The 26808-nt window shown below is 60.5% G+C and overlaps 1 protein-coding gene across 1 annotated transcript in view; it reads left to right on the top strand.

Moving 5' to 3' along the window:
- Window positions 1-25122, top strand: part of PPP1R37 (protein phosphatase 1 regulatory subunit 37) — a 41730-nt gene extending 16608 nt beyond the window's left edge. Inside the window, exons 2-13 of the mRNA XM_042969171.1 lie at window positions 16809-16906; window positions 18888-18933; window positions 19173-19273; window positions 19964-20083; window positions 20549-20699; window positions 20794-20949; window positions 21973-22085; window positions 22901-23042; window positions 23131-23297; window positions 23406-24147; window positions 24480-24570; window positions 24673-25122. Of these exons, the coding sequence (XP_042825105.1) occupies window positions 16809-16906; window positions 18888-18933; window positions 19173-19273; window positions 19964-20083; window positions 20549-20699; window positions 20794-20949; window positions 21973-22085; window positions 22901-23042; window positions 23131-23297; window positions 23406-24147; window positions 24480-24562 (1919 nt within the window). The 3' untranslated portion in view covers window positions 24563-24570; window positions 24673-25122. The remainder of the gene's footprint in view (window positions 1-16808; window positions 16907-18887; window positions 18934-19172; window positions 19274-19963; window positions 20084-20548; window positions 20700-20793; window positions 20950-21972; window positions 22086-22900; window positions 23043-23130; window positions 23298-23405; window positions 24148-24479; window positions 24571-24672) is intronic.
- Window positions 25123-26808: the final 1686 nt, after the last annotated feature.

Below are 26808 nucleotides of genomic sequence, written 5' to 3'. Positions count from 1 at the left end.
CCCTGCGGACTGTGCTTCCCGCTCACGTCTCCTGCCTCATCTCCTGCTGCCCCCCCCCCCCCCCCCCCGATCCCTGGGTTTCGCTGCCTCTTTCCTCTGCCTGGGAGGCTTTCCCCAACTTTCGTGTGCTTACTGCTGCTTTACATCTACTACTGTCTTGTGCCCCCCCCCCCAGCTGCAGTATAAGCGGCTTGGGGAAGGGATTGTTTGATGGGGGTGTTCACCATGGCAGGCAGCCCCGGCATCTGGAATAGGGCCAGGCCCACCCGGAATAGACACGAGAGGGATATTTGAAGGAATGAATGAATTTCTGACTCTTACTCATCTTGTAGGTTTCAGCTTACATGTTCTTCTCTCTTACAGGTCTTTCCTAACTACGCCCTCCTGTCTAAGTTTATATGCCCCTGTTTTTCCTATAGGAGTGATTTTTCCCCCCAATCACTTGTTGGGGTTTTTTTAAGTTTATTTATTTTGAGAGAGAGAGAGAGAGCGCATGCACGCGTGTGCACACACACACACATACACACACGTGGGGGAGGGGCAGAGAGAGAGCGAAGGAGAGAGAGAGAATCCCCAGCAGGCTCCACACTGTCAACACAGAGCCCCATGTGGGGCTTGAACTCGCAAACCATGAGATCATGACCTGAGCCGAACCCAAGAGTCAGAAGCTTAGCTGACTGAGCTACCCAGGCGCCCCATAACTTGCTGTTTTTAATTGTATGTGTATTTGTCCTCCTAGCAATTACTCCCCGAGGGCAGGGATCAAAATGTTTTGTTCTCCGTTGTCTGCCCAGCCTAGGTCATTTGGTAGAGGATCAAGGAATAAATATACCCTTTAGTTCCCAAACAGACCTCACGAAGGTTGTGGTGTTGTTCACCTTCCGCACATGGACAACTCAGGATGGGCGCTGAGAAGTTCCAGGCACCCAGTTTCCATCCCCGGAGCCTTTGCTGGACCAGTAAACAGCTCACAGTAACTTGATTTTAATTCTGAACTAAAACTCCCCCAGTGCCTCCAAATCCAGCTGGCCATCTGGTACCCCTGACCGGAAGCCTGAGGCAAGCAGCCTGAAATAGCCCGCTTGGTCCTGGCAGGACTGGCTGTCCCCTGATGGGCACCCACTTTCTTACAGGCCACCTTCACCAAGTGTGCCCCATCGCCTACCTGGGATTTCAGTGGGTGGCAGTGATGAGAAGCCGTGAGCCACTGAGTGACTCACAGACCTTTCTCAAGCACGTCGCTGCCCCCGGCCCTCTCCTGGGTCCCTTACCCGTGTGCTTCATTTGACCCTGACAATGACCTTCAGTTCCCCAGAGGCACCATCAGCTCTGTCTCCACAGAGTGTTTGCACAAGCTGTTCCCTCTGCTGCAGTGCTCTTCTCCCTCTCTCTGGTTTTTAAATTATCGTTATTAAATTTTTTTCCGGGCATATGAACTATATGTGTAACAGACACCTAAGTTGAAATGTAATTGTAATGAGGACCTCTGAGCCTACCTCCCAATTTGGGGATGAGAACATGGCTATTAACTCACCTCTACTTCTGGGTGGGAGGGTGGAGCCCCAGAGCTCGGAGACTTGTGTTCTGAGTGTCTGAATGTTATGACTGTCATGCCTTGTGGGGTTGTTTTTCTTTTAAGATTTTATTTATTTAATTTTGTTTGATTTATTTATTTATTTTGAGAGAGGGGGATGGGGGGAGAGAGAATCCCAAGCAAGCTCCACTCTGTCAGCGCAGAGCCTGATGCGGGGCTCAATCCCACAAACTGTGAGGTCATGACCTGAGCCAAAATCAAGAGTCAGATACTTAACTGACTGAGCCACCCAGGCGCTGCACGATTTTACTTTTAAGTAATCTCTACACCCAGCGTGGTGCTCGAACTTCAGACCCCAAGATCAGGAGTCACGTGCTCCTCGGACTGAGCCAGCCAGGAGCCCCCTTTTTCTTTTTTTTTTTTTTTTTTTTTTTTTTTTTTTTTTTTTTAAATTTTTTTTTTCAACGTTTTTAATTTATTTTTGGGACAGAGAGAGACAGAGCATGAACGGGGGAGGGGCAGAGAGAGAGGGAGACACAGAATCGGAAACAGGCTCCAGGCTCCGAGCCATCAGCCCAGAGCCTGACGCGGGGCTCGAACTCACAGACCGCGAGATCGTGACCTGGCTGAAGTCGGAGGCTTAACCGACTGCGCCACCCAGGCGCCCCGGGAGCCCCCTTTTTCAAGTTGTGTGTGTGTGTGCGTGCGCTGAAAAGTATGGTCTTTAGTTTTGCTTGTTTTTTTGAGTTTTATAAAAACGGCGCTGTGTTGTGGGTGGACTCCTGGGTCTTGATTTTACTCCCGACGTTATATTTCCCTGTTTTATCCATGTAGGTGCTCTAGAATCTTCCATTGTGTGACCATGCCTTAGGTTGTCCATTGTGGTGTTGGTGGACGGTCGAGCTGTGGCTGCTTTTTGGTATGACAGACTGGCGCAGCTGTGACCTTCCTGGTACGTAACACCGGGGTTGCGAGCAAGAATTTGTCTAGGGTGAAGACCTAGGAGTGGAATTGCTGCTTGCAGCTTCGTATGTCCTGGCCAACTCCCCGGTGGCTCTTCCCTCCGGTGCTTGGCTAGCTCCTGCTCATTCTTCCAGGCTCTCCTTCCCCGCTGTCTTTCCTTCAGCAGGTACCTATGGAGCACCTGCCATGTGCCAAGTGCAGTGGTGAAGGCGACCCGGTCCCTGTGCGTGGGTGATTAGTGGTGTTGGGTAGCCCCTCCTCCAAGAAGCCCTCTCTGACCCCTAGATGGGGCCAGGCGCTCTCCCAGGCTCCTCGGCCCCAGCCCTGCCCACTCTGGGTCATTGCCATTACCGTCCGGAGATGGGTCTCTCTCCCCTCCTGGCCTGGGATCCCTGTGTGGATAGGGATGAGAGCTGTTTGGGGTGCCGTGTCCAGCATCACTCCACACGGAGTGGGGCCCAGGGCAGGTGTTGGGCGAAGGATCTGTGGAGTTACTGCTGAGACACGCACGCACCCTTGAGTGTCTCGTGGGCACCTCGAGGCAGGTGGGATTAAGAGGAAGAAACGGCGGGATGCCTGGCTGACCCATTTGGTAGAGCATGTGACTCCTGATCTCGGGGTCGTGAGTTTGAGCCCCGTGTTGGGTGGAGAGCTTACTTAAAAAGTTTTTTCGAAAGGGGGGTGGGGAGAGGAGTCCAGTATTCAGTACTTGTCGGAGGTAGGCCTGAGCCCCAGGACCACCTGGCTCAAAGCCCAGCATGCCCCCAGGTGGCTGAGCACACAGATGCTTGGCCCTGTGCTCTGCTCTGTGGCAGATAGAGAGGATACAGCCCTCGCCCTTGACACTTTAGAGTCTTGTCACACTGCCCAACATCTGGCTCTGCTGACAGCGTGCAGGGCTGGGGCAGAGGTGCCTTGAGAAGTGTGAGGTCCGCCCGGCCCCCTGGGAGTTAGAGAGTGGACGTCGGTGTTCTCTTGAAGAGGTCTGTGCGAACCCTTACAAAAAGCGGACTGAGTAGGAGCCGTGCAGTCCCAGAGGGTGCTGGTGGGGCGCTAAGCGGCCACAGGACGCTGTAGCTCCTTCTGTCCTTCTCCCATCCCAGGAGGTAGGAAGAATCACTGTGCCATTGTACAGATGAAGGGGGGACCCTGAGATGCACAGCCTCAGGCCAGCTCACCTGGCTAGTCCGAGGGAAGCCCGGAAGCCACCCTGGGGGCCCGGCTCCTTCAGCCCCTCAGTAGCCAGCAGTCCTGCCTGGGGCACCGGGCTGAGGGCTTTCCCTCCGGTGCACTTGACTCTCCGTGGCAGAGCTGTGAGACAGCTGCACCGCCCCCAGGGCCACAGCCACCCCTGAGTGGGAGGCAGTCAGCCCGGGCTGGGTTCCTCCACCTCCTCGCCCCCGAGCCTGCTTTCTCGGCCACTCTCTTGGTGCTCACTTGTCCCCAGGTCCTCACTTCAGCGCCCTCAGGAGCCCAGCCCTGGGTAAATATTTGCCTACGGGCCAGTGGGAGTGTGTGTAACCGGTATTTCTGAGCCGGGTGGCAGCGGACAGGTGGGGGCAGCTAGTTGGGAGCAAGTGCTCCGTGAGCCTCTGGCTGGAGCTGGTCACTTTGTTTGCCCTTTGTTCATCCAGCACCCACTCCGAGCTGTTGCCAGGGTGTCAGGCCCGGGCCCGGTGACGACCGGCTGCTGTTTACCAAGCAGCAGCCAACCCCGCGCCAGATGTTGTACACAAGCGCTCTCGGTGGCTGCTTCTAGAAGCCTCCGTGTGTGTGTGTCTTAGTCTCATTGGCTCCATCCATTTTCTAGATGAGGAGACTCAACCGTGGGGAGATGAGGCCCTCTCCCGTGACAGTTGGGGTCTGTTCAAGTTGTCAGGGTCAGAATGCACTTGGAGCTGCATGAGGTAAATGAGGGTGTTCGTTGGGAGGACACGGGGCCCTCTGCCAGTTCCCAGGGGTCCTGAAAGCCAACAGGAACCAAGACTGGTACCGGCTGTCTGGGCCACATGCACTCCTGATTTGTTTCTCTTTCTGTCTGGTCGCGGGCCAAACAAGCCTGGCCTTCCTGGTGGCTGGGGCGGGACCGATCGGTCCGGGCGCCTGCCCCGGGCGGTTCATGCAGGCTTAGCAAAAGTCCACAGCCTTCCTGCCCAGTGGGGCCTACGAGGGCCTGTCTTCTCCTTGTGGGGGTAGGGAGAAGATGTCAGAGAAGGGGGCCCGGGCTCTGCAGACACCCCGGTACGGTCAGACCCCGAAGGCCATGCCCTCAACCACCAGTCTGTGCTGTTCTGTGGGGTGAGAAGGTGGATTCCGGTTATGAGGCGGAAAGTCACCCGTGTTCTCAGATACACACATGCCTTTGGGGGAGCCCCTTCTAGATGGGGGCTCATGGAGGCCCCGGGACCCCCCACATACACACACACACCCATCCCAGCAGAAAACCCTCGGTTAGTGGGGCAGCCTGGGGCACTTGGGTTCTGTGGGTGCCGTGAGTCTCCGCTCACCATGGGATTCGATGTGTTTTCTTGCTGGTTCCGGCAGTCAGCCAGCCAGCATCGAGCTCTGTGCCCCGTCCTGTGCTGGGGACACAGCAGCGGCCAAGACAAACCTGGCCCTGCCTTAACAGGCTCGCTGGCCGGAAGGGGAGGGGAGAGAGAAGTTGGCCAAGCAGCCTGCACGGCCGTTGTAGACCAACAGAAGCAGGTGGAAGCCAGTGAGCCAAGGGCTGGGATAGAGAACACGGGAGTGAGGCTGGTGGGCGGGCACCTGGCCTGCGCGAGACTATTGAGTGTCACAGCTGTTTCACGGGGGCCCGGTCAGCCCCTACTCGCGCCTGATGAATTGGTCTTTGAAGGCAGGCCTGTCTGCATGGTCCTCCCTGCCTTAGCTGTGTGCCTTTGGCAAGTGCTCTCCTCTCCCTGAGCCTCAGTCTCCCCTTCTGGAAAGGGAGGGAGAGGCGTGTCTGCACCCGAAACGGTGGTTGCGATCAGAAAGGTGGTCAAACGTGTTAAAAGCAAGGACTGTGGAGCCAGACTGTTGGTCTTGAATCTTACCTCTTGATTGGCTCTGTGACCATGGACAGGCTCTTTAGTTTTCCCCTGCCTCTGTTTCCCCACTTGAAAAATAGGGATGATCTACCTCAGCGTTGTTGAAAACAGTAAATGAAGTAACATATGTAAAATACTGTGTGTTAGCTGTGGTTACTGATAATAACTTAGAATTAAAAGTGGCCTGACCGGGCGCCGGGGTGGCTCAGTCAAGCGTCTGACTTCGGCTCAGGTCATGATCTCACAGTTTGTGAGTTGGAGCCCCGTGTCGGGGTCTGTGCTGACAGCTCCGAGCCTGGAGTCTGTTCAGATTCTGTGTTTCCCTCTCTCTCTGCCCCTTCCCTGTTCGCTCGTGGGCTCTCTCGCTCTCTCTCTCAAAAATAAACATAAATTTTAAAAGAAAATATGCCCATCATACAGCTGGGTCTTGGGTATTTAGCGTGCCTTGTGCTACTGGGGGCCCAGGGATTGAGGCGTGACTTCCCCCTTCATCCACCATTGACCTTGTCAAGCTCCTGCTGTGTGTGAGGCTCTGTAAGCCGCCCCCCACCCCCCCAGGTCCTGGCCTCCTCCCTCTGTCCCGAGAGACTTGGAAAGCCATAGGCATCCTCTGACCTCAGGTGTTTCTGTAACAGGATCTTCATTCAGTTGGGCCAAGTGGCTTGGAAGGTCAGGCTGGGGGAGGGGGGGCGGGGCAAGCCCACGGCACCTGCCGTCTGTGCCCTTCAGTGGAGCGGGCAGGTCCTTCTGCGGCCCTGCAAAGGGCCCTGGGCCTTTCCTAGCTGGTTGTGCCATCCCAGCCTCTCCTGAAGGGCCTCCTGTCTGGCGACACAGTCAGGGTCTCCTCCCCTTGGTCCCGTGGGTCTCTGGGGAGAAAGGAAGGGAGACATTGCTCTGCTCGAGCCATCACATTCGTTCATTCGCAGACATTTACTGGAGACACTGCGGTGACGTCCCCGGACTCGAGGACATGTGTCGGTGGGAAGGGCCCCCTCTGCTGGGCCAGGTGTCGCTTCCTGAGCTTCACACTTTCCAGCTGCACGCTCCCCTGGTGGCTCTGAGCTCCTGAAAGGCTGGTGGGGATGGAGGAAGCTTGAACGATTGCTCACTGGGAAGACTTGCCCGTGACCAGTGTTCCTTCGCTCTTCCTGAAGAGTCACAGACAGAGGTTTTCCCAAATAGGCAGAGCTGCTGGAAGTACCCGGCTGGCCCACCGCCCGCTGGCCGAGGCAGCTGCTCCCCTCCCCTCTGTCTGGGCCATGTCACCGCACCGCTCTGTGTTAGGCCTCCGGGGCCCCCAGCGGCTGGTCTCCAGAGCCCCCCGTAGTGTGCTGATCTCTGCCAGGTCCTGGGGGCAGCTCACAGCCCTGCAGGGTAGAGGGTCTTCCCCCGGGGGCGGTGGCTGCGAAGCCCAGGGCATCGGGGGTTGTAACTGACGTGGGTAAGAGGGCGTTTAACTTTTTATTGCGTCTGTGCGGGCAGCCGGGAAGCCTGGTGAGGGGGCCGGGTGCCTTCGTTCCCTGATTCCTGAGCTGCTTCACTTGCCACTCCATCTCTGTGTTAGTGTTGTGTTGTGTCGTGTCGTGTTTTTGTAAGTAACCCCTACACCCAACATGGGGCTCGAACTCACAACTCCGAGATCAGGGGTCTCATGCTCCACCTGCTGAGCCAGCCAGGCCGCCCCCTGTGTCAGTTTGCTTGTTAACAGTGAGCAGAGTTTCATTTTTCTCTAGTTCACAAGCACGCTATCCTGCGCCTTGCTTTCTTTCATTTAGTGTATCTTGGATGTTGTTCCTTGTTGGCCCAGAGCAAGCGTCCTCGTTCTCTATGGCCACAACGGGTTCTGGTGCCTGGGCGGACTGGGCCTTTATCAGCCGCTTGCCTGTCGGTGGACAGTGAGTGCTGTGGGTTCCCGCTCTGCGACTGTAGACGCCGCCGCAGCGAATGAGCCGACAGGCACGTAACTTTGCTTCTCCGCGGGTGGAATGGCTGACCAAAGGGCGTCCGCGTTCGGATTTTGGAATTCTGACAGGTATTGCCGGATTGCCTTTGGAAGGGCTTGTTCCGCCTGGCACGTTCACCGGCCGCTTGAGGGCGCTCCCGCTTCCTGGGGTCCCCAGCGCTTGCCGTCTAGTGTGTGACTGCCGGCCTGCCTGATAAGTGAATGTGCGTGATAGGTGGATTTCTGCTTTGGGGAGCAGGCTGGAAGAGGCCCCCTGCGAGGCTGGCAGAGCAGATAAGCGCCCACGGCGAAGGGCGCCCCGCTCGAGGAGCCAGCCCAGTGGTCAGGAAGGCCGATGTGAAGAACGGCCGTTGAGGGTCAGACCCTGCCTCTCCTCTAACAGCCAGAAGAGTGTCCTCGGGCAAGTCACTTCCCGCCTCCAGACCTCTTCTGGAAAGCTTCCCAGGGCTGTTTGGAGGGATCGGCGAGATCAGGCTTGGAGATCAGTCTGGGAGTAGTTGCAGAATGATGGCTCCGCAAAGCACCAGAGAGGCCCCTCGGGCTGTATGCCCAGGGAGGTGTGGGTAGGGGCTTGGAGGTGGGAACGAGGAAGATCTGTCTGCACGTGGGCAGCGTAACGTACCTGGCTTTGCGGGGGACGGGGACTGCAGAGGTGGTGGGGCCTCGGGCGCACAGGGCCCCTCAGAAAGCTTTGGGGGTGCTCTCTACCTCTTCCCTGTGTCAGGCTCTAGGCGGCCTTGTGTCGCCCTGCCGCTGTCCTGCCCCCTGCCCCACCTGGGGGCAGCCCGGGCCATCGGAGGGTTGTGTGTGGCATTTCAGGAGCACGGGAAGGACTGGATGCCTGGTCAAGATGCTTGGAGGGCATTCGCCCTGGTCAGCTCTGGGCTAAGCATGCCCGTCCGTGACCTCCCTGCAGGTACGTCCTCCTTGCCTGCCTGCGGGGCGCCCAAGAGAGAAGGACCCTTTTCCAAGTTCATCCAGCTCAGCTGGCCTGCGTGGAAGCGGGGACTCAGACTCCAGAGACCCGCTCTTCTCCCCACCTCTGTTCGTTTGTTCCATCAACAAATGTTTATTGAGCACCTACTGTGTGCCCAGTGCATACCCTTCTGGGGATACTTGACTGAACAGAAGCAGTGAAATCCTTCCCCTCATTGCATGTAATTAAGCAGACAGATTATAAAGCTTTGTTGGGTCGTGAAAAGTACCACACAGAGAATGAAGCAGGACGCAGGGATGGACAAAGGGGACTGTTTGCGTAGGGTGATCAGGGAAGGCCTCTGACGAGGTGACCTTGGAGCAGAGATTTGCAGGTGGGGAGGGAGAGGACCACCGAGGCAGGAGGTGGAAGCGCACTCTGGGCAGAGGGGCGGCAGGTACAGAGGCCCTGAGGCCTTGTGAATAGATGGCTCTGTCGCGGACAAGGATTGAGTGGGGACCTTGACCACTGAGCCGCTTCTGCTCTCCTACCTCTTCTGTGTGTGGGCTTTGCCACCCACGTCTCTAGGATGATACCCCTGTCCCATGCTCCGTGACTGAGACCCTCCATGGGTGCCCCCCCCCCAGCGTCTTTGCCAAACCCCCTCTTGTCACACCCCCCTGGGCCCTCCTGATCGTGTGGCTTCCTGCCCACGTGCATTGTGCAGTCCCCATGCCTGTACCTGTTCCCAACATTCCCTCTGGCCAGGTTGCCTTTCTCTCTGCCGTCTCTCTTCAAGTCCTTCTCTGTGAGACTTTTCCATGTGTTCTCTTCCAGCAGATCCCAGTCTGCCCATTCTCCCCGCTTCCGTGTTCCCTCCCTACCCTGTGCGGCTGTTCTGTGATTGCTTCCCGCTTTGTCTCCCTCACCGTGCAGGGAGGCTCTGGGACAGGGCCAGTGGGGATTGGTGGCTGCTTATTGGGGGGACTTGTGGGGAGGGGAGAAGGCCGGCCCAGGGGGCGGGAGCACACCGGGCTGGTCTCAGGCTCAACCACTGCAGCCACTCAGGTCTCATCAGGCACCGTGAGGAGCCCCAGAGGTGCTACTGAGGGACAAGACCGGCTCTGTAGATCCAAGAAACTCCAAAGAGAAAGATGAATCCCTCCGGCAGCCTCCCTGCCCGATGTTAGAGAAGGCTGCGTTTCTGGGCCCTCACACGCATCGGTCCAGCCTGAAGCCGAGGGCCTGAGGACCTCAGGACCTCAAGGGAGGACGGGGACCGTCCTGTCCCGGCTTTGACCCTCCCTCTGCCTCCTCCCTGCTTCATGCCCTCAGGAGAGCATTCAGCGTTACGGGAGGTTTCCTTCTCTGCGTAGTGGGTAGTGGGCCGTGGGCCAGAGATGTCCCCTCTGCGGGATTGTGACGAGGACGAACGGTTCTGTGCACGTTGTCTGACAGAGCACCTGGTGGGGAAGCAGGTGAACCAAAGAGTTCCTGCTGTTCTGTGCAAGGAGCGCTCTGTCACAAGGTGGGTAGTTGCTGGCAGGGCCGGCGCCCCGGCGCCCCTCTCCTCCCTGCAGGCTTCCTGGTCCGGGAGGCCCTCGTCCCGGCCCCCGCAATAGTGTCTCCCGCCGGGACAGGTGGGCCCCTCCTGCTCAGAGCCCCTGTCCGCTTTGGGGCCTAGCACAGCGGCCGGGCGTGAGCCCCTTCATCTGTCTGTCAGCCCCTCACGCGCCTGGCCCCCATGCAGGGCAGTGTTGGGGACACGGCCTGGCCCCCCCTGCCCCTCCCCTGTCTTCCCGGGGCTCCCGGTCTGGTGGGTGGGAGACAACAGTGACAACTCAAAATGGGCGGGGCTGAGATGTCGTGGGCGAGGCTGGATCACAGAGCCCAGGGAGAAAGAAGGGGCCTCTGAGAGCTGGCTCCCTTCTGACTGCCTCATCTTAGCTCGGTCTGGAACGTTCACAGAGCCCTCTTAGGGCACGGCCGCCTCCACCAACGAGAACCCCTGGAGGGCAGGGACCGGGTCGGAGTCGCCCCTTTCTCCCCTTGCAGCACCGAGCTTGGCATGCGACAGGCCTCAGGAGGTGTTCACCGGGCGAACGGCCAGAGGCCACCTGACTTGGAATTGTCCCGGATTAGAAGCCGAACTCCAAGGGGCTGAAGCAGAAAGGGAGCACTTGTTGGCTTATGGACCCGAGGCGTCCTCCTAAATAGGCTTCAGGCCCGGCTGGGTCCAGGGTCTCAAATGTCTGAGCTCACCTTTCCTCTGAGTCGGCTCAGGAGGCCCTCTCCTCCTGGTGGATGCCAGGATGGCCGCCAGCAGCTCCAGAAATGAGAGGTAACCTCAGCCCCGCCCCTGCAGAGGAGAGCCCTTCCTTCTGGACAGTTCCAGCTTAGTCCCCGTGACTGGCTGTGGCTGGTTCTATAAGGGTCTGCCTCAGCCAGTCCCTGTGACAGCGGCTAGGGACAGGCCACTGTCCACTCGTGGAACCTTTGGGGAGGACAGTGGAGAGCGGAGGTAATGTGGTTGGTCCCACTGGGATCCTGGGACGGCACCAGGAGCTCCCATCACTGCCCTGTGCCCGGCCCTGGGGGCTCCTGTCTCATGCAGGGGGCCGAGCCCTCGCTGCCCCCCGCCTGCCTCCCATGTGCTGCCTCCTGCTGTCCTGGATCTTGCCATGCCTGCTCTCACTCTGTCACACCTACCCCTCCCAGGGGCCGCTGCCCACTGCTCTGTTCATATCTGCCTTGTCCCCTTCCCTCTCTCCCGACACTGTGGCTTCCTGGTTTTTGACTCCCACTTGGATGACTGTGTCTTCTCTCTCCCACCAGCTCCAGGCTGGCAGGGATGGCCTGAGTCATTGCCGCCCCCTGGTGCCCAGCCTCTCCTTGCATCTCGTGGGTGCCTTCGCAAGTATGTGCAGACAAGAGCGAGGGACCAGACAGATGTCTCTCTGCCTGTCACCTGATGCCTGGGTCGGGTTTCTCTCCCTCCCTTTGTGAGGGCTGTAGCAGCTGGGAGGGGGGAGGCAGGCTCCGCGGGCCCCACAGCCTCTTCCTGGGAGACTGGCACCAACTGCCGGGGCGTGCCGCAGAGCCTCACCCCTGCGGGAGACCCCGCCTGCCAGCTGCCACACGGCAGCCTCCCTCCCCAGAGCTGACGCCTTGTCCCACCCCGCGCCCAGGGGTCCCCCACAGCCTGCCTCTGCCCCTGGTACCTTCCTCCTCAGGCCAAAGTAGTAGAAGCAGCCGTGCTCTGGTTTCAGACCAGTGCGGATCTGGACGTGTGTTCCAGTCCTGCCAGTCCTGGCTCCGGGCCCTTGCACAGACGACGCGCGCTCTCTGGGCCGGCCTCCCCTTAGTAGAAAATGGGGTCGTAACTGTGCCAGCCTCGCGTCTCCAAGCTGGCTAAGTGAACCTGTGCCTAGAAAGTGCCCGGCGTCGCGCCTCACACACAGTGACTTCCCAGGACCCGGAAGTGGCGGCCACCACCTTCCGCGTCCTCTTTGTCCAGTCGCGGCTCCTGCTCAGTCACCTCTGGCTCTGTGCGGCCTCTTAGCGAGTGCCCTCACGTTCCTCATCTCCCGAGACCCTGCCGATGCCCCTTCCAGAGAGGCGAAGAGGTGGCCACACTCGTTTGCCGCAGCCTCACCAGGACAAGGACTGAGCGCGGGGTTTCTTACAACCTCTGGATATACCTTTCCTGGCACGCACGCACACTCTCTTCCTCGTTCGTCACCGTCCCCTCCTCTGACGACCACTTGAACTCCAGCCGCTGCTTGAATGGGACTTCCAGGGCATTGGACTTGGGAGCTGAGTGAACACGTCTGAGCCCTGACCTGAGACACACACACAGACACGCGTGCGCACGCCTGTCCCCCTTCCTCCCCCCTACATACATGTGTGCGCCCAGCCTCACCAACCATTCCATAAGGGACAGGTGCCTGTATGCCTTTCCTGCGTCCCTCCTTTTCAGTGGGGGCGACACGACAGTGATGGCTGGTGTTTAATGTGCACCCGTGAGTTGGCCAAGCCCTGGTCTGAGGGATGAACTTGTACTCACTCAATCACCAGTTACCTGAGGAGTTAGTCACCCTCCTCCCATTTTACGGGTAAGGCGATTGAGGCACAGAGGTTAAATCGCTTTGCTCAGAGGCAGAGTTAGTTAGTTTGTTTTTTGAAGCTTATTTATTTTGAGAGAGAGAGAGAAAGAGAATGCCAAGGAGGCTCCACACTGTCAGTATGGAGCCCGAGGCAAGGCTCAAACTCAGGAACCGTGAGATCATGACCTGAGCTGAAATCGAGAGTCAGCTAGATGTTCATCCGACTGAGCCACCCAGAAACCCCTCGAAGTCACAAGAGTTTTAAATTAGGAGTCAGGATCCAACCCCAGGCACTGTGGCTCCAGAGCCTGTGTTGTGTTTTGTCTTGTTTTTTTAATGTTTATTTATTCTTTCTTTTTTTTAATGTTTTTATTTATTTTTGAGAGAGACAGAGTACGAGTGGGAGAGGGGCAGAGAGAGAGGGAGACACAGACACCAAAGCGGGCTCCAGGCTCTGAGCTGTCAGCACAGAACCCGATGCGGGGCTTGAACTCACAAACTGTGAGATCATGACCTGAGCGGAAGTCAGACGCTCAACCGACTGAGCCACCCTGGTGGCCTCAGGGCCTGTTTCTTTTTTTTTTTTTTTTTTAATTTTTTTTTAACATTTATTTTTGAGACAGCGAGAGAGATCACGAGTCAGGGAGGGGCAGAGAGAGAGGGGACACAGAATTGGAAGCAGGCTCTGAGTTGTCAGCATAGAGCCCGACGCAGGGCTCGAACTCACGGACGTCGGGATCGTGACCTGAGAGCCCAAGTCGGCCGTCTAACCAACCGAGCCACCCAGGCGTCCCCCGCAGCCTGTGTTCTTAACCGCTTTGCGGGACCCGGTGTCTCAGGTGGAGACTCGGGAGCCCTACCCAGGAGGGCCGGGAGGGAGGCAGCAAGGAGTCTTGCCCTGGTCACTCAGCAGTTGTGCCTTCACTGCTCTGCGGCCCTGCTCCCCCGTCCCCTGGGCCCAGCGCCTTGGGGCGTCTGCGGCCCCTGGGGAGGCCTCCAGGCCCCTGCGGGGTGACTGCTGAGCCCGCTGATTCGCGCCCGCCCCCCGTTCGTGCCGTGGCGATGCCCGTGCGGTTCCTTAAGGTTGTGGAAGTCTTGGGGCGGATGACCCAAGGCTGGAGGCCCCGCGCGGGGTCTGGGAAGCTTTGTCTCTCTCCGTCCGCAGACGCCAGGCCTCCGAGGTGTTCTCCCCTTGACCGTTTGGCCACGGCGTCACAGAAGAGCAGGTGTGTGGAGGGGCCAGTCCGGTTCCGCTGGCTTCTGAAGTGCTCGGGACGGCGCCGGGCCCAGCGGAAAGAAGTGCTGTGTAAATGCTGCTACTTCTCCGGACCCCCGGACCCCCGTACTACCGCTTCCTTACCAGTTTTTCTTAAATTGGTTCTTTTTTTTTTTTTGAATACGTTTCATCTCATCATCCGCAAGCAATTCGCAGTAGTTTCTTTTTCTTAACACGCGCCTGAAGCCCCACATGTAAGGTCACTCCGAGCCTGCCGGCGCCGTGCCGGGCCTCGGGGCGTGCCGCTGGCGATGTTGGGGTAACCGAGGTGGGGCAGGGGTGCCCTCAGGCTGCTGTGGACTGACCGAATCCCCGCGCTCTCGTGCCTTTAGTGTCTTTCCCCTGGGCCGTCCCCCCCCCCCCAAAAGTGTGTCCCAGCATCAGAGAATGACAAGCTGCAGTTGTTCTTACCAGCAGAGGGCGCCCGGTCATTCTGGGCCCTGGGGGCTCTCCCACTTCTCCGAGTCCGTCCAGCCCTGCCTCCCGCTCTGTTTCCCCTTCTGTAAGTGAGTGGGCGGATGCGACCTCTCTGAGCCCTGGCTGTGACCTTGTGTGAGGCCGTGCTGCATGTATACCCCAGGGACCCCTGGCTGAAGGGGTGGCCAGACGGCAGCTGTGGCTGGTGTGGAGGAGGCCGGGTTCGAGACCCCGGGCTTCAAGCTTCTCAGGGGGCTCCTCGCAACACAGATCGACCCGGCGGGCAGGGCTGGGAGGGTGGAGCTAGAAGGGGAGGAGCCTGGCCCAGCCTGGAGGGTCAGGAAGGGCTTCCTGGAGGAAGGGATGTCAGAACTGAACACCTCAAGGACTGATGGCAGCTTGAGAGGTTGCTTAGGAGGCTTATTTCCTGTAGGCTGTCTGGGGCCCTGAGAGCTGCTACTGATGGCCCCACGTGTGCTCAGGCCCTCATCCCCGTCTGATGTGCCCAGGCCAACGCAGCCTTGGCCTAGGGGCCTTTCTTGAAGCAAGCTTGTCCAGGGGAGCACTTTTTGCCCTTTGGCTGCCTAGTTGAAGCCCGCGCACCACTTTTCAGAATGGTGATTGAAACAAACAAAATTTTTTTTTAAGTAAGCCCTACACCCAACATGGGGCTTGAACTCACAACCCTGAGATCAGGAGTCGCGCGCTCCACCGTCTGAGCCAACCAGGCACTGGAGCGATGACTTTTAAAGGCGAAAAATAAAGTCAGGTTACAAAGGATACCAATTAAAATACAGTCAGCTGGAGATTTTTTAAACTTGTAATCCAGTATTTCTGTTCTTCCTCCCTGGCACATAAAATAACAGGAGGTAGTGAGGAGCCGTCACAGTCTGCAGGGGCTCCTGCGTGACGTGGAAGCACCTGTCATTGCAGTTGATGACACAGTCACAGGGCTGCTAAATGCTTCTCTCTCTCTCTCTCTCTTTCTCTCTCTCTCTTTCCCTCTCTCTCTCTCTCTCTCTCTGTTGCCCAGGTTAATAAGAAGGAAAGGCTCAATCTCATTTCAGTTCACTTAGTGAAAGTAGAGATGTCCCTTTTGCTCACTCAAGTTTGTGGAACCCTGGGGGCTCAGTGGACCCAGCTGGGTGGGACTCCCGGAGGCAGCGGCCCAAGTCCCAAGGGCTGCCTTCCCTGGCAGGGCCAGCTCCTGCCCCCACCTCCTCCCTCCCCCCTCCCCCCTCCCCCTGCCCTGGGGGCCACCAGGCTCACGTGCCCACGTCAGAGCTCCCTCACTAGGCCTGCGGGAAGGTGATGCGCCAGGGAGGCTGCTGGCCGCCTGTAGTGAGGGCTCAGTGAGGGCTCAGCCGGGGCCTGCGTCAGTTTCTTCCAGCGCCCCACCCCCACCCAGCACAGCGGAGAGAATGGGGTTCCGGAGCCAAGTGTAGGACTCTGTCCTGCATCGACTTCTCGGCCTGACTCCGTCCCTCCCCTGCTCGGAGCCTCCTGTTCCCTGGCTGCCCTGGGGCAGAATCCAGTACGTCATAGAAACTGAAAAGAACACAAATGTCTCATCCAGTGAATGGACGAACAGACTGTGTAACGCGCGTGTGCAGCACGGTAAAGGGGCAAAACTCAAAATCCTTTATGCTCCACGAAAGAGGCTAGCCGCAAAGGGCCACGTATTGTTTATAGCCGCAAAGGGCCACGTACTGTTTATCTCCATTTTAGTGCGATATCCACAGAAGGCAAAGCCGTGCAGACCGAGAGGCCAGCCTTGCCTGGGGCGCGGTGGCTGGCCCCGGGCTTCCCCAGGACTGTGCCGGGCCGCTGTTGGGTTTGGGCTACATCCCTTCATTCTGTGAGCCGCTGCTGTTACCCTGGACACAGGGCCGTGCCCGGTCTGCTCTGACGGCTGCTGTGTCTCTGGGACGAGGCCCGGCACTAAGTAGCCGTTGGGGAACGTTTTGCTGTTGAGGGTGTTTCAGGAGTGGGGAGTCTGGGAGGCCACGTGCATCCCAGTTAAGAGCGGAGTTCAGTCCCTGGCTCCACCACTTACCAGCTGTGCGACCTTGGGCAAGGTGCTTCACCTCTCTGGGCTCAGCTTCCTCATAGCACCAAAGTACAGATTCATTCTCTTATCCACAAAAACAAAACAAAACAAAACAAAACCACAAACTGAACACCTGCTCTGGGCCCTGGCCCTAGGCTGGGCAGCGTGGGGACAAGGTGGTGACAAAGATAGACCCAGCCCTGCCCTTTCGGGGCTCCCCATCTAGTGGGGGAGACGAATGACAAGCAGAGAAATTTTGTGATACTAGCTGCGTGATGTTTGTGTGACGCTGCTCGAGGAGCCGTGGGGAGACGTGGAGGGAAGGCGTGGCTCGTTTGGCCGCATCTCGGGGCGGCGGTGGCAGCGAGGGCCCTTGAACGGAAGACAGAACCCAGTGGGTCGTTGGGAGGGACATTTTGTTGTGGAGGCTTGGCGTGGGGGGAAGGGAGCGCTGGCAGAGGCCTGGGGGTGGGAGGGGGTGGAGGGGGCCCGGGGTGTGGGGAGTCACAGGCCTGGGTCCTCTGTGCCCGCAGCCCAGAACGTGACCGTGGATGAGGTCATTGGTGCCTACAAGCAGGCCTGCCAGAAGCTGAACTGCAGACAGATCCCGAAGCTCCTCCGGCAGCTCCAGGTACCCGGGCGGGGGAGGCGGGGAGAGGAGGCCGGGCTCCCTCTGGCCCCCAGCAGCCTCCGGGCCCCTCTGCCTGCCCCGCGCAGGGGACGGTGCACAAAGCGCTGCCCAGCCTGGCCACCCAGCCCCGGGCCCGTGTGAATACATCCTTGAAAATCCTCTGTTCGGTTGTGAAAGCAATCGGGCTCTTCATGAATATTTTTTTTTTAATTTTTTTTTTAACGTTTATTTATTTTTGAGACAGAGAGAGACAGAGCATGAACGGGGGAGGGTCAGAGAGAGGGAGACACAGAATCTGAAGCAGGCTCCAGGCTCTGAGCTGTCAGCACAGAGCCCGACGCGGGGCTCGAACTCACGCACTGTGAGATCATGACCTGAGCCGAAGCCGGCCGCTCAACCGACTGAGCCACCCAGGCGCCCCTCTTCATGAATATTTAAACAGTATGGAACTATATAAAGTGAGAATGTGGGTGCCTGGGTGGCTCAGTGGGTTAAGCGTCCGACTTGAGCTCAGGTCATGATGTCACGGTTCGTGAGTTCGAGCCCCGAGTCGGGCTCTGTGGGACAGCTCGAGCCTGGAGGCTGCCTCAGAGTCTGCGCCTCCCACTCTCTCTCTGCCCCTCCCCCACGCGCACGTGCATTCTCTCTCTCAAAAATAAACATTTAAAGATAATAATAACAAAAAAGAAAAAAATAAGAATTTCAAATATCTATCACTCCCCAAAGAAATTCTCTTCCCCAGGGGAAACGTGCACGTTTATTCTTTATATTCTCTGTTCAATATATACGTTGTCTGATTTTTTTTTAAAGTTTATTTAGTTTGAGAAAGAGCACAAGTTGGGAGGGGCAGAGAGAGAGGGGGACAAAGAGAATCCCAAGCAGGTCCCGCACTGTCGGCCCAGAGCCTGATGCCAGGCTCGACCCCACAGACCGTGAGATCGTGACCCAGGCTGAAACCAAGAGCCGAACGCCCAGCCGACTGAGCCACCCACCGGCCTGTGTCTGATTTTTTTTTTGTAATTAAAATATTATAGGCACAAACAAGATCCACCTTTCACTTCTTAGTCAGGTCTCATTTCCCAGGAGTCCCACTGTTGGTAGCTTGGGGGCTTTGTCCTCTGGCCTTTGCTGTGCTGCATTTGTGAGAGGGCAGTTCACTATCCAGAGTTACACAGACACAAGGGTACCTTCCGCTTTTATGTGAACGGGGCACTCCTGTGCCTGTGGCGTGTTCCCCCTGTAGCCGTGTGCCACAAGGTGCCTGTCCTCTCTCGGGATGGGTCATTCCAGAATGTTCCAAGGTTGCTTGTTTCCAGGGTTGTTGTTCCCTTAGCATTACTGTGAGCAGTCACTCTTGCCATCCAGCTAGGGACTTCCTGCTCACTGGGTTTAAGGGTTTCTGGGAGAATTCCAGAAGGGCTTGTCGGCAGCTCCAGGGAGAGAGAGTCACTCTGCGTGGTGGCCAAGAGTGTGGGTCCTGGAGCCCACCATCTGGTTCCGACCAAGCCTGTCCCTCGCTAGCAAGTGACTTTAGCAAAGGCTGGCCCTGAGCCTTTAGTCTGCCCATGGTTTTGTCACAGCACCCGCCCCACGGGTTAATGTGTGTGGAGCCCCGAGAACAGAACGTGACCCCCAGCAGGCCCACACCTGACCGCTTGCTCTGTGGGGCCTGGGGCCTGGCCTTCACCCCCAGGCCTGTCAGCCTTCCCTGCCTCAGCACCTGCTTCACAGCCTTTGTGCTGGCCGCTCCTTCTGCCTAGGATGCCCGCCCCAGAGATGCCCAGCTGGGGCGGAGGGACTGTGCCCCGGCTGCCTGGCCCGGGCCCTGTGGGTGCAGAACCGCCCCTCTTCTCTGAGGCCCTGCGCGCGGCCCCCACCTCAGAAATGGAGCCAGATCAGAGCCCCGCCCGCCCCGCTGTCAGGGTCCAGCCTGGCTCCTGAGGGTGTCTTCCTGTCTTCACCATCCGCTCTGTTCCCCCAGGAGTTCACAGATCTTGGGCACCGCATTGACTGTCTGGACCTGAAAGGTACGTGTCTGGACAGAGGCCGGGACCCTTGTGGGGTGGGTCTGGGCTGGCAGGTCCTGCGGGAAGAGGAGGTTAGCCGGGGCAGGGGCAGGCGCCCCCCCCCTGACGTGAGGCAGGCGCGATAAGCCTCCCCTGGCCTGGAGCCCGCGTTTCCGGCCCCCACCCCGCCGGGGCACGCGAGTGCACACACACACACACACAGGTGCACTAGACGTGCCCGGCCCTCTGTCTTGTCCCAGGCGAGAAACTCGACTACAAGACCTGTGAGGCCCTGGAAGAGGTCTTCAAGAGGCTACAGTTCAAGGTCGTGGACCTGGAGCAGACAAACCTGGACGAAGATGTGAGCAGCCCCTGCCACCGCCTCACCTGTTCCCTGAGCCCTCCGGCCCCTCTGAGGTTTGGGCGGAGGGGGCGCTGCAGCAAAAGAGCCTCCTTGGACAACAGCTGGGCAGGGCCTCTTGAAGGACAAGATGGGGACACAGCCAGTGTGACCAGCGCGGGTGTGAGGAATATTGGGGCTCTGGGGTGGGGCCCAGAAAATGGGGTGTCAGAGACCCACCCCAAAGGCAGGGGACTTGGCGCAAGGGAGGGACTTGGGGAGCCGGGCCTTAGTGGGGGCAGCCGTGTGACCACTGGAAACCTTTTCAGGAACCCCTGCTGGAGCTAACGGCACCTGTAAGGGAGAGTTTAAGAAACCTTCAGAAAGCAGCCTCCCCATTTAGGCCTAGGTGTCCTCGCCTCCCCAGACTTGGAGGCCACCGGGAGACCCGGTGGGTGGGCTCCTGGAGAACTGAGACCCAGGAACACCAGGGCCTGTCCTGTTCACGCGCCAGATCTGCCCGACTTCGGGGGTGGTGGCGAGTAAGAGAAAGCAGACAGAGTCCGGCAGGAGCGGGCGGGTTGGTTCCCGGAACCCGGAGGTGCCAGGGCAGCGTCAGGGCTCTCCCCTTCCCTTAGTCGCGTGGCCCCCACCTCCTAGCCTCCTGGGCCTGCCTCCACCTGAGCCTAAACGCCGTTGTGTGTGCCACAGGGCGCCTCGGCCCTCTTCGACATGATCGAATACTACGAGTCGGCCACCCACCTCAACATCTCCTTCAACAAGCACATCGGCACCCGGGGCTGGCAGGCCGCGGCACACATGATGCGCAAGGTGGGTGCCCCTCACCTGTACCCGGGGTGGAAGGGGCTCGGGCACAGGGGGGGTCCAGGCGCTTTCCCGGGGCACCTGTCCCTTGGGACCTGGCTTCCCGAGCCCTCGAAGCGTGGGCCGTCGGTGGGGCGCCGGTGCCCAGCTTCCAGGCTAGTGGGAAAGCGGCGCGAAGGGTGCCCTGCCCCAGGCCAACCCTGACCCCTTTTCCTCCCTTCACGCATCTTTCCCCCGTCCTTCGCTTGCCCGCGACATACCCCTTGGAAGTGGCTGTGGTTGCCACCCCCTTCCCTCGTGCGGGGCGTCTGCCGCGGGGGAGCCTGGGGGCCCCTCCTGGCTCACCCGCGGGGCTCCGGGCCGGGCCTTCCCTCACGGGGCCCTGGTGCCCACCGGGCCGCGGGGCGGGAGATGCCCCGGGGGGCAGGGAGGGCCGGGCCGGCTGTCGCAGCCCCGCCCCTGCCCCACCAGACCAGCTGCCTGCAGTACCTGGACGCCCGAAACACGCCCCTGCTGGACCACTCGGCACCGTTCGTGGCCCGCGCCCTGCGCATCCGCAGCAGCCTCGCGGTGCTGCACCTGGAGAGCGCCAGCCTGTCGGGGCGACCGCTGATGCTGCTCGGTGAGCTCGGGGGCCGGGGGCGCCGGGCAGTGACGGGGCGCCCGCCGGGCACCGGGGCTTGGCCGGTCACGGCACTCTGCCCGTGCTCCCCCAGCCACAGCGCTGAAGATGAACGTGAATCTGAGGGAGCTGTACTTGGCCGACAACAAGCTCAACGGCCTGCAGGACTCGGCCCAGCTGGGCAACCTCCTCAAGTTCAACTGCTCCCTGCAGATCCTGGACCTCCGTAACAACCACGTGCTGGACTCAGGTGTGTGAGAGGTCTGCCCACCCCACCCCAGCCACCGAGCACCCGCCGTGTGCCCAGCCAGGTGCCCCCGCGGTGCTGGAGACACAGCGGTGGCCAGGACGATCCCCGCCCTGCCCTCCTGGGGCTGCCGGTCCAAGAGGGAACATCCCCAGGCAGTGACCGCTCAGACTGGGCAGGGCTGGGCTGTGGGAGCCCAGGGAGGGCGTCCTGGAGGAGGGGACAGCTCAGCGGAGACGTGCAGGATGAAGCGAGGTATTGAACAGACAATTAAAATAATTACCACCTGGAAAAAGTGCCCTGAAGGAAACAAGGCTGTTGGGACAAGGGGCCAACCAGACGCTATTTAAGATGATGTGGGGAGGGGGCCTCTGGGCGGCCATGTGGAGAGAGACTGGAACCGGCCATTTTAAAGACCTAGAAAAAGAATCCAGGCAGGGGAACAGCAAGTGCGAGAGGCCCCGAGGTGGGAAAGAGGCTAGATGGTGGATGTCTGGGGGGAGACGAGGCCACGGTGAGCTGGGGGGTAAATGGGAAGGAGGAGGAAGTGGTTACTGAGAGGAACTCCGTTTCATCCTCTTTACCGTTGAGCGGGGTCCCCTGGCCTCGGTGGGAGGAGAGGGCTGGGGGAATGGCACAGGGCCTCGAGGCCGGGCCCGGACGCCACAGTTAGTGAGCAGCTGGCACGTGCCGGGCCTGCTGCCTGTGGGCTCACAGCCGTGAGACAGAGGTGTCTGCCCTCAGGAGAGACACCGCCGAGACAGATGAACAGATTACCGAGTCTGTCGGACGGTGAGATGTGCTCTGGAGAAAAACAGAGCAGCAGTGGTGGGCTGGCGGTGGACTGGCGCGAGGGCGACACTCGAGCAGGGTCCTGAAGCGGACAGGGCGCCGTCGTGTGCTGGGCCTGAGCCTGTGGGGGGCGGGGTGGGGGGGGGGTTCCACGCTCTCACTGGCCGGCGGCTCTGGTGCCCCCGGGAGAGGCACTTAGACCACAGGCGGGACTCGCCCACGGGTCTCCTCCAGGTCTGGCCTACATCTGCGAGGGTCTCAAGGAGCAGAAGAAGGGGCTGGAGACCCTGGTGCTGTGGAACAACCAGCTCACGCACACGGGCATGGCCTTCCTGGGCATGACGCTGGTGAGTGGGACCCGGGAGAGGGGAGGGCGCCCACGTGTCCGCCGCCACCTCTCAGCCCCGTCGTCTTCCCCGATCCGGCGCCTCCCGCAGTTCAGGAAGCCTTGCAGGAGCCCTTTCCGTGCTGTTTGAGCTCTCCTTCGGCTCCCACGGCCTCGTTGTCCCGAGGAAAGTAGCCTTGCTCTGGCTTCCCTTGTCTCTTGGCGCCCAGCACGGTAGCCTAGCACAATGACTCGCACAAGGTGAACATGTTATGCATGGGAAGTTACTCTTTCTGGAAGCCTTCAGTACGTTTTAAATCTTTTAAAATAAATACGTGCGGGGCGCCTGGCTGGCTCAGTCCGTTGAGCAACTGACTTCGGCTCAGGTCATGATCCTGTGGTTTGTGAGTTCAGGCCCTGCGTCGGGCTCTGTGCTGACAGCTCGGAGCCTGGAGCCCGCTTCGGATTCTGCATCTCCCTCTCTCTCTGCCCCTCCCCTGCTCGCGCTCTCTGTTTCTCAAAAATAAACATCCAAAAAAGTTTTTTAAATAAATACGTGGTGTGTAAAACAAGCCCACAGGATACAAAGACTCCCGTCTAAGTTAAGAATCACCAACGGCCAGGTCTGTGCCCTGAGCCCTCGGGTGCCAGCAGGGAGTGGGCCCGGGGCTGGGGGCGGACAGGGCGGCTGGCGCTGGGGCCGCTTCTAAGTACGCGAAGGACCTGGCCTGAAGCAGGATTGTCCGGGCGACGCTGCCGGAGAGGGAGCACTCGGTGTGCCTCTTTCCTGACCGGCCTTCGGGGCCTCGCCTCACTGTCACGCCCCGCCCCCTGCAGCCGCACACACAGAGCCTGGAGACGCTGAACCTGGGCCACAACCCCATCGGGAACGAGGGCGTGCGGAACCTCAAGAACGGCCTCATCAGCAACCGCAGCGTGCTGCGCCTGGGCCTGACCGCCACCAAGCTCACGTGCGAGGGTAGGGCGCGGGGCCGGGCCAGGGGAGCGGTGCCCGCGGGCTTGGCGGGCGGCTAGCCCGTGGCCAGCCCCTGCGGTCCCCCTCCCAGGCGCGGTGGCGGTGGCAGAGTTCATCGCCGAGAGCCCCCGCCTCCTGAGACTGGACCTTCGGGAGAACGAGATCAAGACGGGCGGGCTCATGGCACTGTCGTTGGCCCTCAAGGTGAACCGCTCACTGCTGCGCCTGGACCTTGACCGTGAGCCCAAGAAGGAGGCGGTGAGCTGAGTGGGCCCTCCCCTGAGGCCTCTGGCGGGCGGGGCGGGCCGGGCTGGCCCGGGGGTTCCCCCGCCGGCCAGAGCCCTAGCCGGGCCGCTCCGCCCGCAGGTGAAGAGCTTCATCGAGACGCAGAAGGCGCTGCTCGCCGAGATCCAGAACGGCTGCAAACAGAACTTCATGCTGGCTCGGGAGCAGGAGGAGAAGGAGCAGCGGCTGCAGCTGTCGGCCTCCATGCCCGAGATCACCGTCACCGAGCCCCAGCCCGACGAGGAGCCCGGGGACGAGCCCGCCGCCCAGGCCCAGGAGAACGGGGCCCCGGACCCCGCCGCCGGGCCGGACTCGGACTCGGAATCAGACTCTGAGGAGGAGGATGGGGAGAGGGCCGAGGCCCCCTGCCCCGCCCTGGTGCCCCCCTCGGACTCCCTGGGCCCTGGGGACAGGAGCCCCCCAGGCAGCCCCTCCTCCCCCACCGAGCAGCGCATTTCTGTGTCCAGCCCGGGCCGGGGCCACAAAGTGTTTGTGGTGACCCGGGTGGAGAGTCCGCCTGAGAGGGCAGAGCCCCCTGTGCCTCCCGCCCCTCCCGCCTCCCCTGCCCCTCCTCGTCCTCCCTCCCCACCTGGTCCTCCCTCCCCACCTGCCTCAGCCTCCCCTCCCGCCTCACCTGCCCTGCCACCAGCCGAGGCCGTCAGCACTCAGGACCCGGGGGTGTCGGAGCCTCAGTCGCAGCTGGAGCCGCCTCAGTCAGGGCCACCACTGCCCAACGGCCTAAAGCCCGAGTTTGCCCTCGCACTGCCCCCGGAGCCGCCCCCGGGGCCCGAGGCCAAGGCGGGCAGCTGTGGCCTGGAACACGGTGAGTGCCGCTCTGGGGCAGGGTGCCCAAGGGCCCTGGGTGCTGTGTGTGACCCCAGGCAGGCACCTGCCTCTCGGAAGGCTTCCGTTTTCTCTTCTTTAAAATGGCCCGTACAGGGGTAGGAAAGAGTAGGACTTGACCCTTGGCCCCCACCTTTCTTCCCTCGGATCCGGGGCAGCTCTCCCTGGGAGGGAGCAAGGCCAGATCTGTTAACTGGAGTCTAACGGTCTCACTGGTACCCGAGACCCGTGCTGCCCTGGGGGTCAGACTGGAACCCCCATCCCCGCCTGCCTGACAGGAGGTCGCCTGCCCTTTGTCGCCTCCCCTTGCAGAGCTGAGCTGCTCCAAGAACGAGAAGGAGCTCGAGGAGCTGCTTCTGGAAGCCAGTCAGGACTCTGGGCAGGAGACACTGTGACACTTTAGGTGAGGCAGGGGCCCCAGAGGGCTGGGGGTGAGGAGGGGCTTGGGGGCTGGCAGTAGAGCCCCTGGCTCTGACGGGCCCTCCCCCAATCTCTCCTCCCCAAGTTCCTTTTCTCCCCCTCCCATCAGTCTTCGATGAGCTGAGGCCAGAGCCATGAGAATCTGCTCACCTTCACCCCCAGCCGCCCTGAGGCCCAGGCCGCCGGGGGTGTGGGGGGCCTTGCCGGGGGCCCCCGCCCCGCACAACAACACTACACGGAGTGCAGGAGCTGCAGGGGGTGCCCTCCCCGCCCTGACTTAAGCACTTGTATCTCTGTGTCCGGCATTCGAAGGCTCTGGGCTGGGGGGATGGGAGGAGGAGGTCTCCGAGGACATCGGCCACCAGGCTGGACGCCTTTTCAAGAGGGCCTGTTCGGCCCGGCTTGCCCTGTGGCAGGCAGGAGTCCCGGGTGGTGGCGGGGTGGCCCCCCGGTGGCCCCGGGGCACAGGACCGGGCGGAGGGGCGGTGAGTGGCGGTGGTGGAGATGCGGAGAGCAGCCCCAGCAGGGGTGCGGGCCGGGGCTGGGGGTGGGGGGGTGGGGAAGCTGGGAGCAGAGAATCAGAGCTTTCTTTTTCTTAAGTGCAATAAATCTATCAGGGAGCTGGGGCGGGGAGCAGCCAGGGTTCTGGAGACCCTGCTGTCCAGGCCCCTTGAGGCTGCGCCCTGAGAGGCACTACAACCCCCGGGGGCGGTGTGGGTGTGGGGTACGGGTGGGCAGAGGGTGGGGGAGGGGCTCTTCCTGTCGGTGCAACTCTGTTCACACCTTTTCTAATAAACCAGAGCTGGGTTCACCACACTCGCCTGCTCTCTGCTGGTGCTGATCGTGGGCGCCCCCTGCGGGAGTTGTGGGCACAGGGAGCGGGGCGGGCAGGGCTCGGTCGTCTGCGGGGTTCGTGCCGTGGTCCCCCAGAGGGAAGCTGGGAGGCTGGACAGACAAAAGCCACATTTCCCGCAACACTCCCTGCCTTGGTGCACCCCCTCTGCCGACTTTTTTTTTTTTTTTCCCCCCCTCTCCTGTATCTTCTTCCCACCTGCCAATTCCGTGTCTCCAGAGGGAGACAACCCCAAAGTATCTTCCGGCTTCAGGCCTAGGCTCTCAGGGTGTGGTGGAGACGAGCCGTCCACAGCTCAGGGAGCATGGGCACCGGCTGGCCCCCGGCGCCCCCAGACGCTCCGAGAGTGCGTGGCCCTTCAGACTTCCAGGCGCCAGAGCCAGGAGAATACACTTCTGTTCTAAGCCACCCGGGGCCCGGGACTCTGTTGTAACAGCCCGGGGCCACTGACAGACCGGCCGTGCGGGGGTCCTGGTTTCCACCTGGATCCTGGATCCAGTCCTGGATCACAAGGGTGGCTCCCCTTGGCTAAGTGTTTTCCCTTGGCCTTCGGCCGCCCAAGCATCGCTGGGGCTTGTGAAGACCCAGCGAGTCTAGATGCTGTGGCCAGACGTCCGTGCCGGTACACGGGGTGTGTTTTCACGCATGTGAAAGTTCAGGTAGCAGGCAGCCGTTCCCCACAAAGTGACTTGTGGCCCCAGGTCTCGCGTGGCTCTGCCTCTGCTTAGGCCCCGGGGAGCCCCTGCACCCGGCAGGCGGATGGGGCAGGAGAGTGGAGAAGGCAGACCTGCTTCTTCACTCGGCGCGACGGGAAAAGGACACACGTCGCTTAGGTTCCTTTCTGTCCATGGGAACCAGCCCCGAGGACTCACCTGGGTGCGGGGTCCCAGCGGCAAAGCTGCACAGACCGTGGCAAGGCCGGTGGCCCGTCACCATCCCGGCTATGCCCAGCTGCCCTGCGACACCCACCTGTCCCCCCACTTAGCTTTGTTGGACTCAGGCTTTGTCAGCGTCTAAGAGACACGGGCCACAGATGGCACCACGTGACGGGGGCCGCGGCTTCCACCCCCACCCCCCCCCCCCCCGCCAGTGTCCGAGTTTGTTCCGTCTGGAGCGGGCCCTGCTTCTGCTGCTCATCTGTTCCCGCCTCAACTGGAGGTGGCGAGAAGCGGAAGGCGGAGCCAGATCGGCCGAAGGGAGGCCAAGGGGAGGGACTCACCGGCTCCAATCCCACGCCTGCGGACAGTGACCTAATGGCATCTCAGGGTCCCACGTGTCTCCGTGGGGGCTTCACTCTCGGCAGGCAATGCTCCCCCCCCCCCCGCCCCCCCCGCTGCCGGAGAACATCTCGCAGGTGTGGGTTTACTC

This window comes from Panthera tigris, chromosome E2 (assembly GCF_018350195.1).
Source record: "Panthera tigris isolate Pti1 chromosome E2, P.tigris_Pti1_mat1.1, whole genome shotgun sequence".
Lineage (NCBI taxonomy): Eukaryota > Metazoa > Chordata > Mammalia > Carnivora > Felidae > Panthera > Panthera tigris.
Note: the sequence above shows the minus strand (reverse complement) of the source record. Positions and strands in the feature narration are given on the sequence as shown.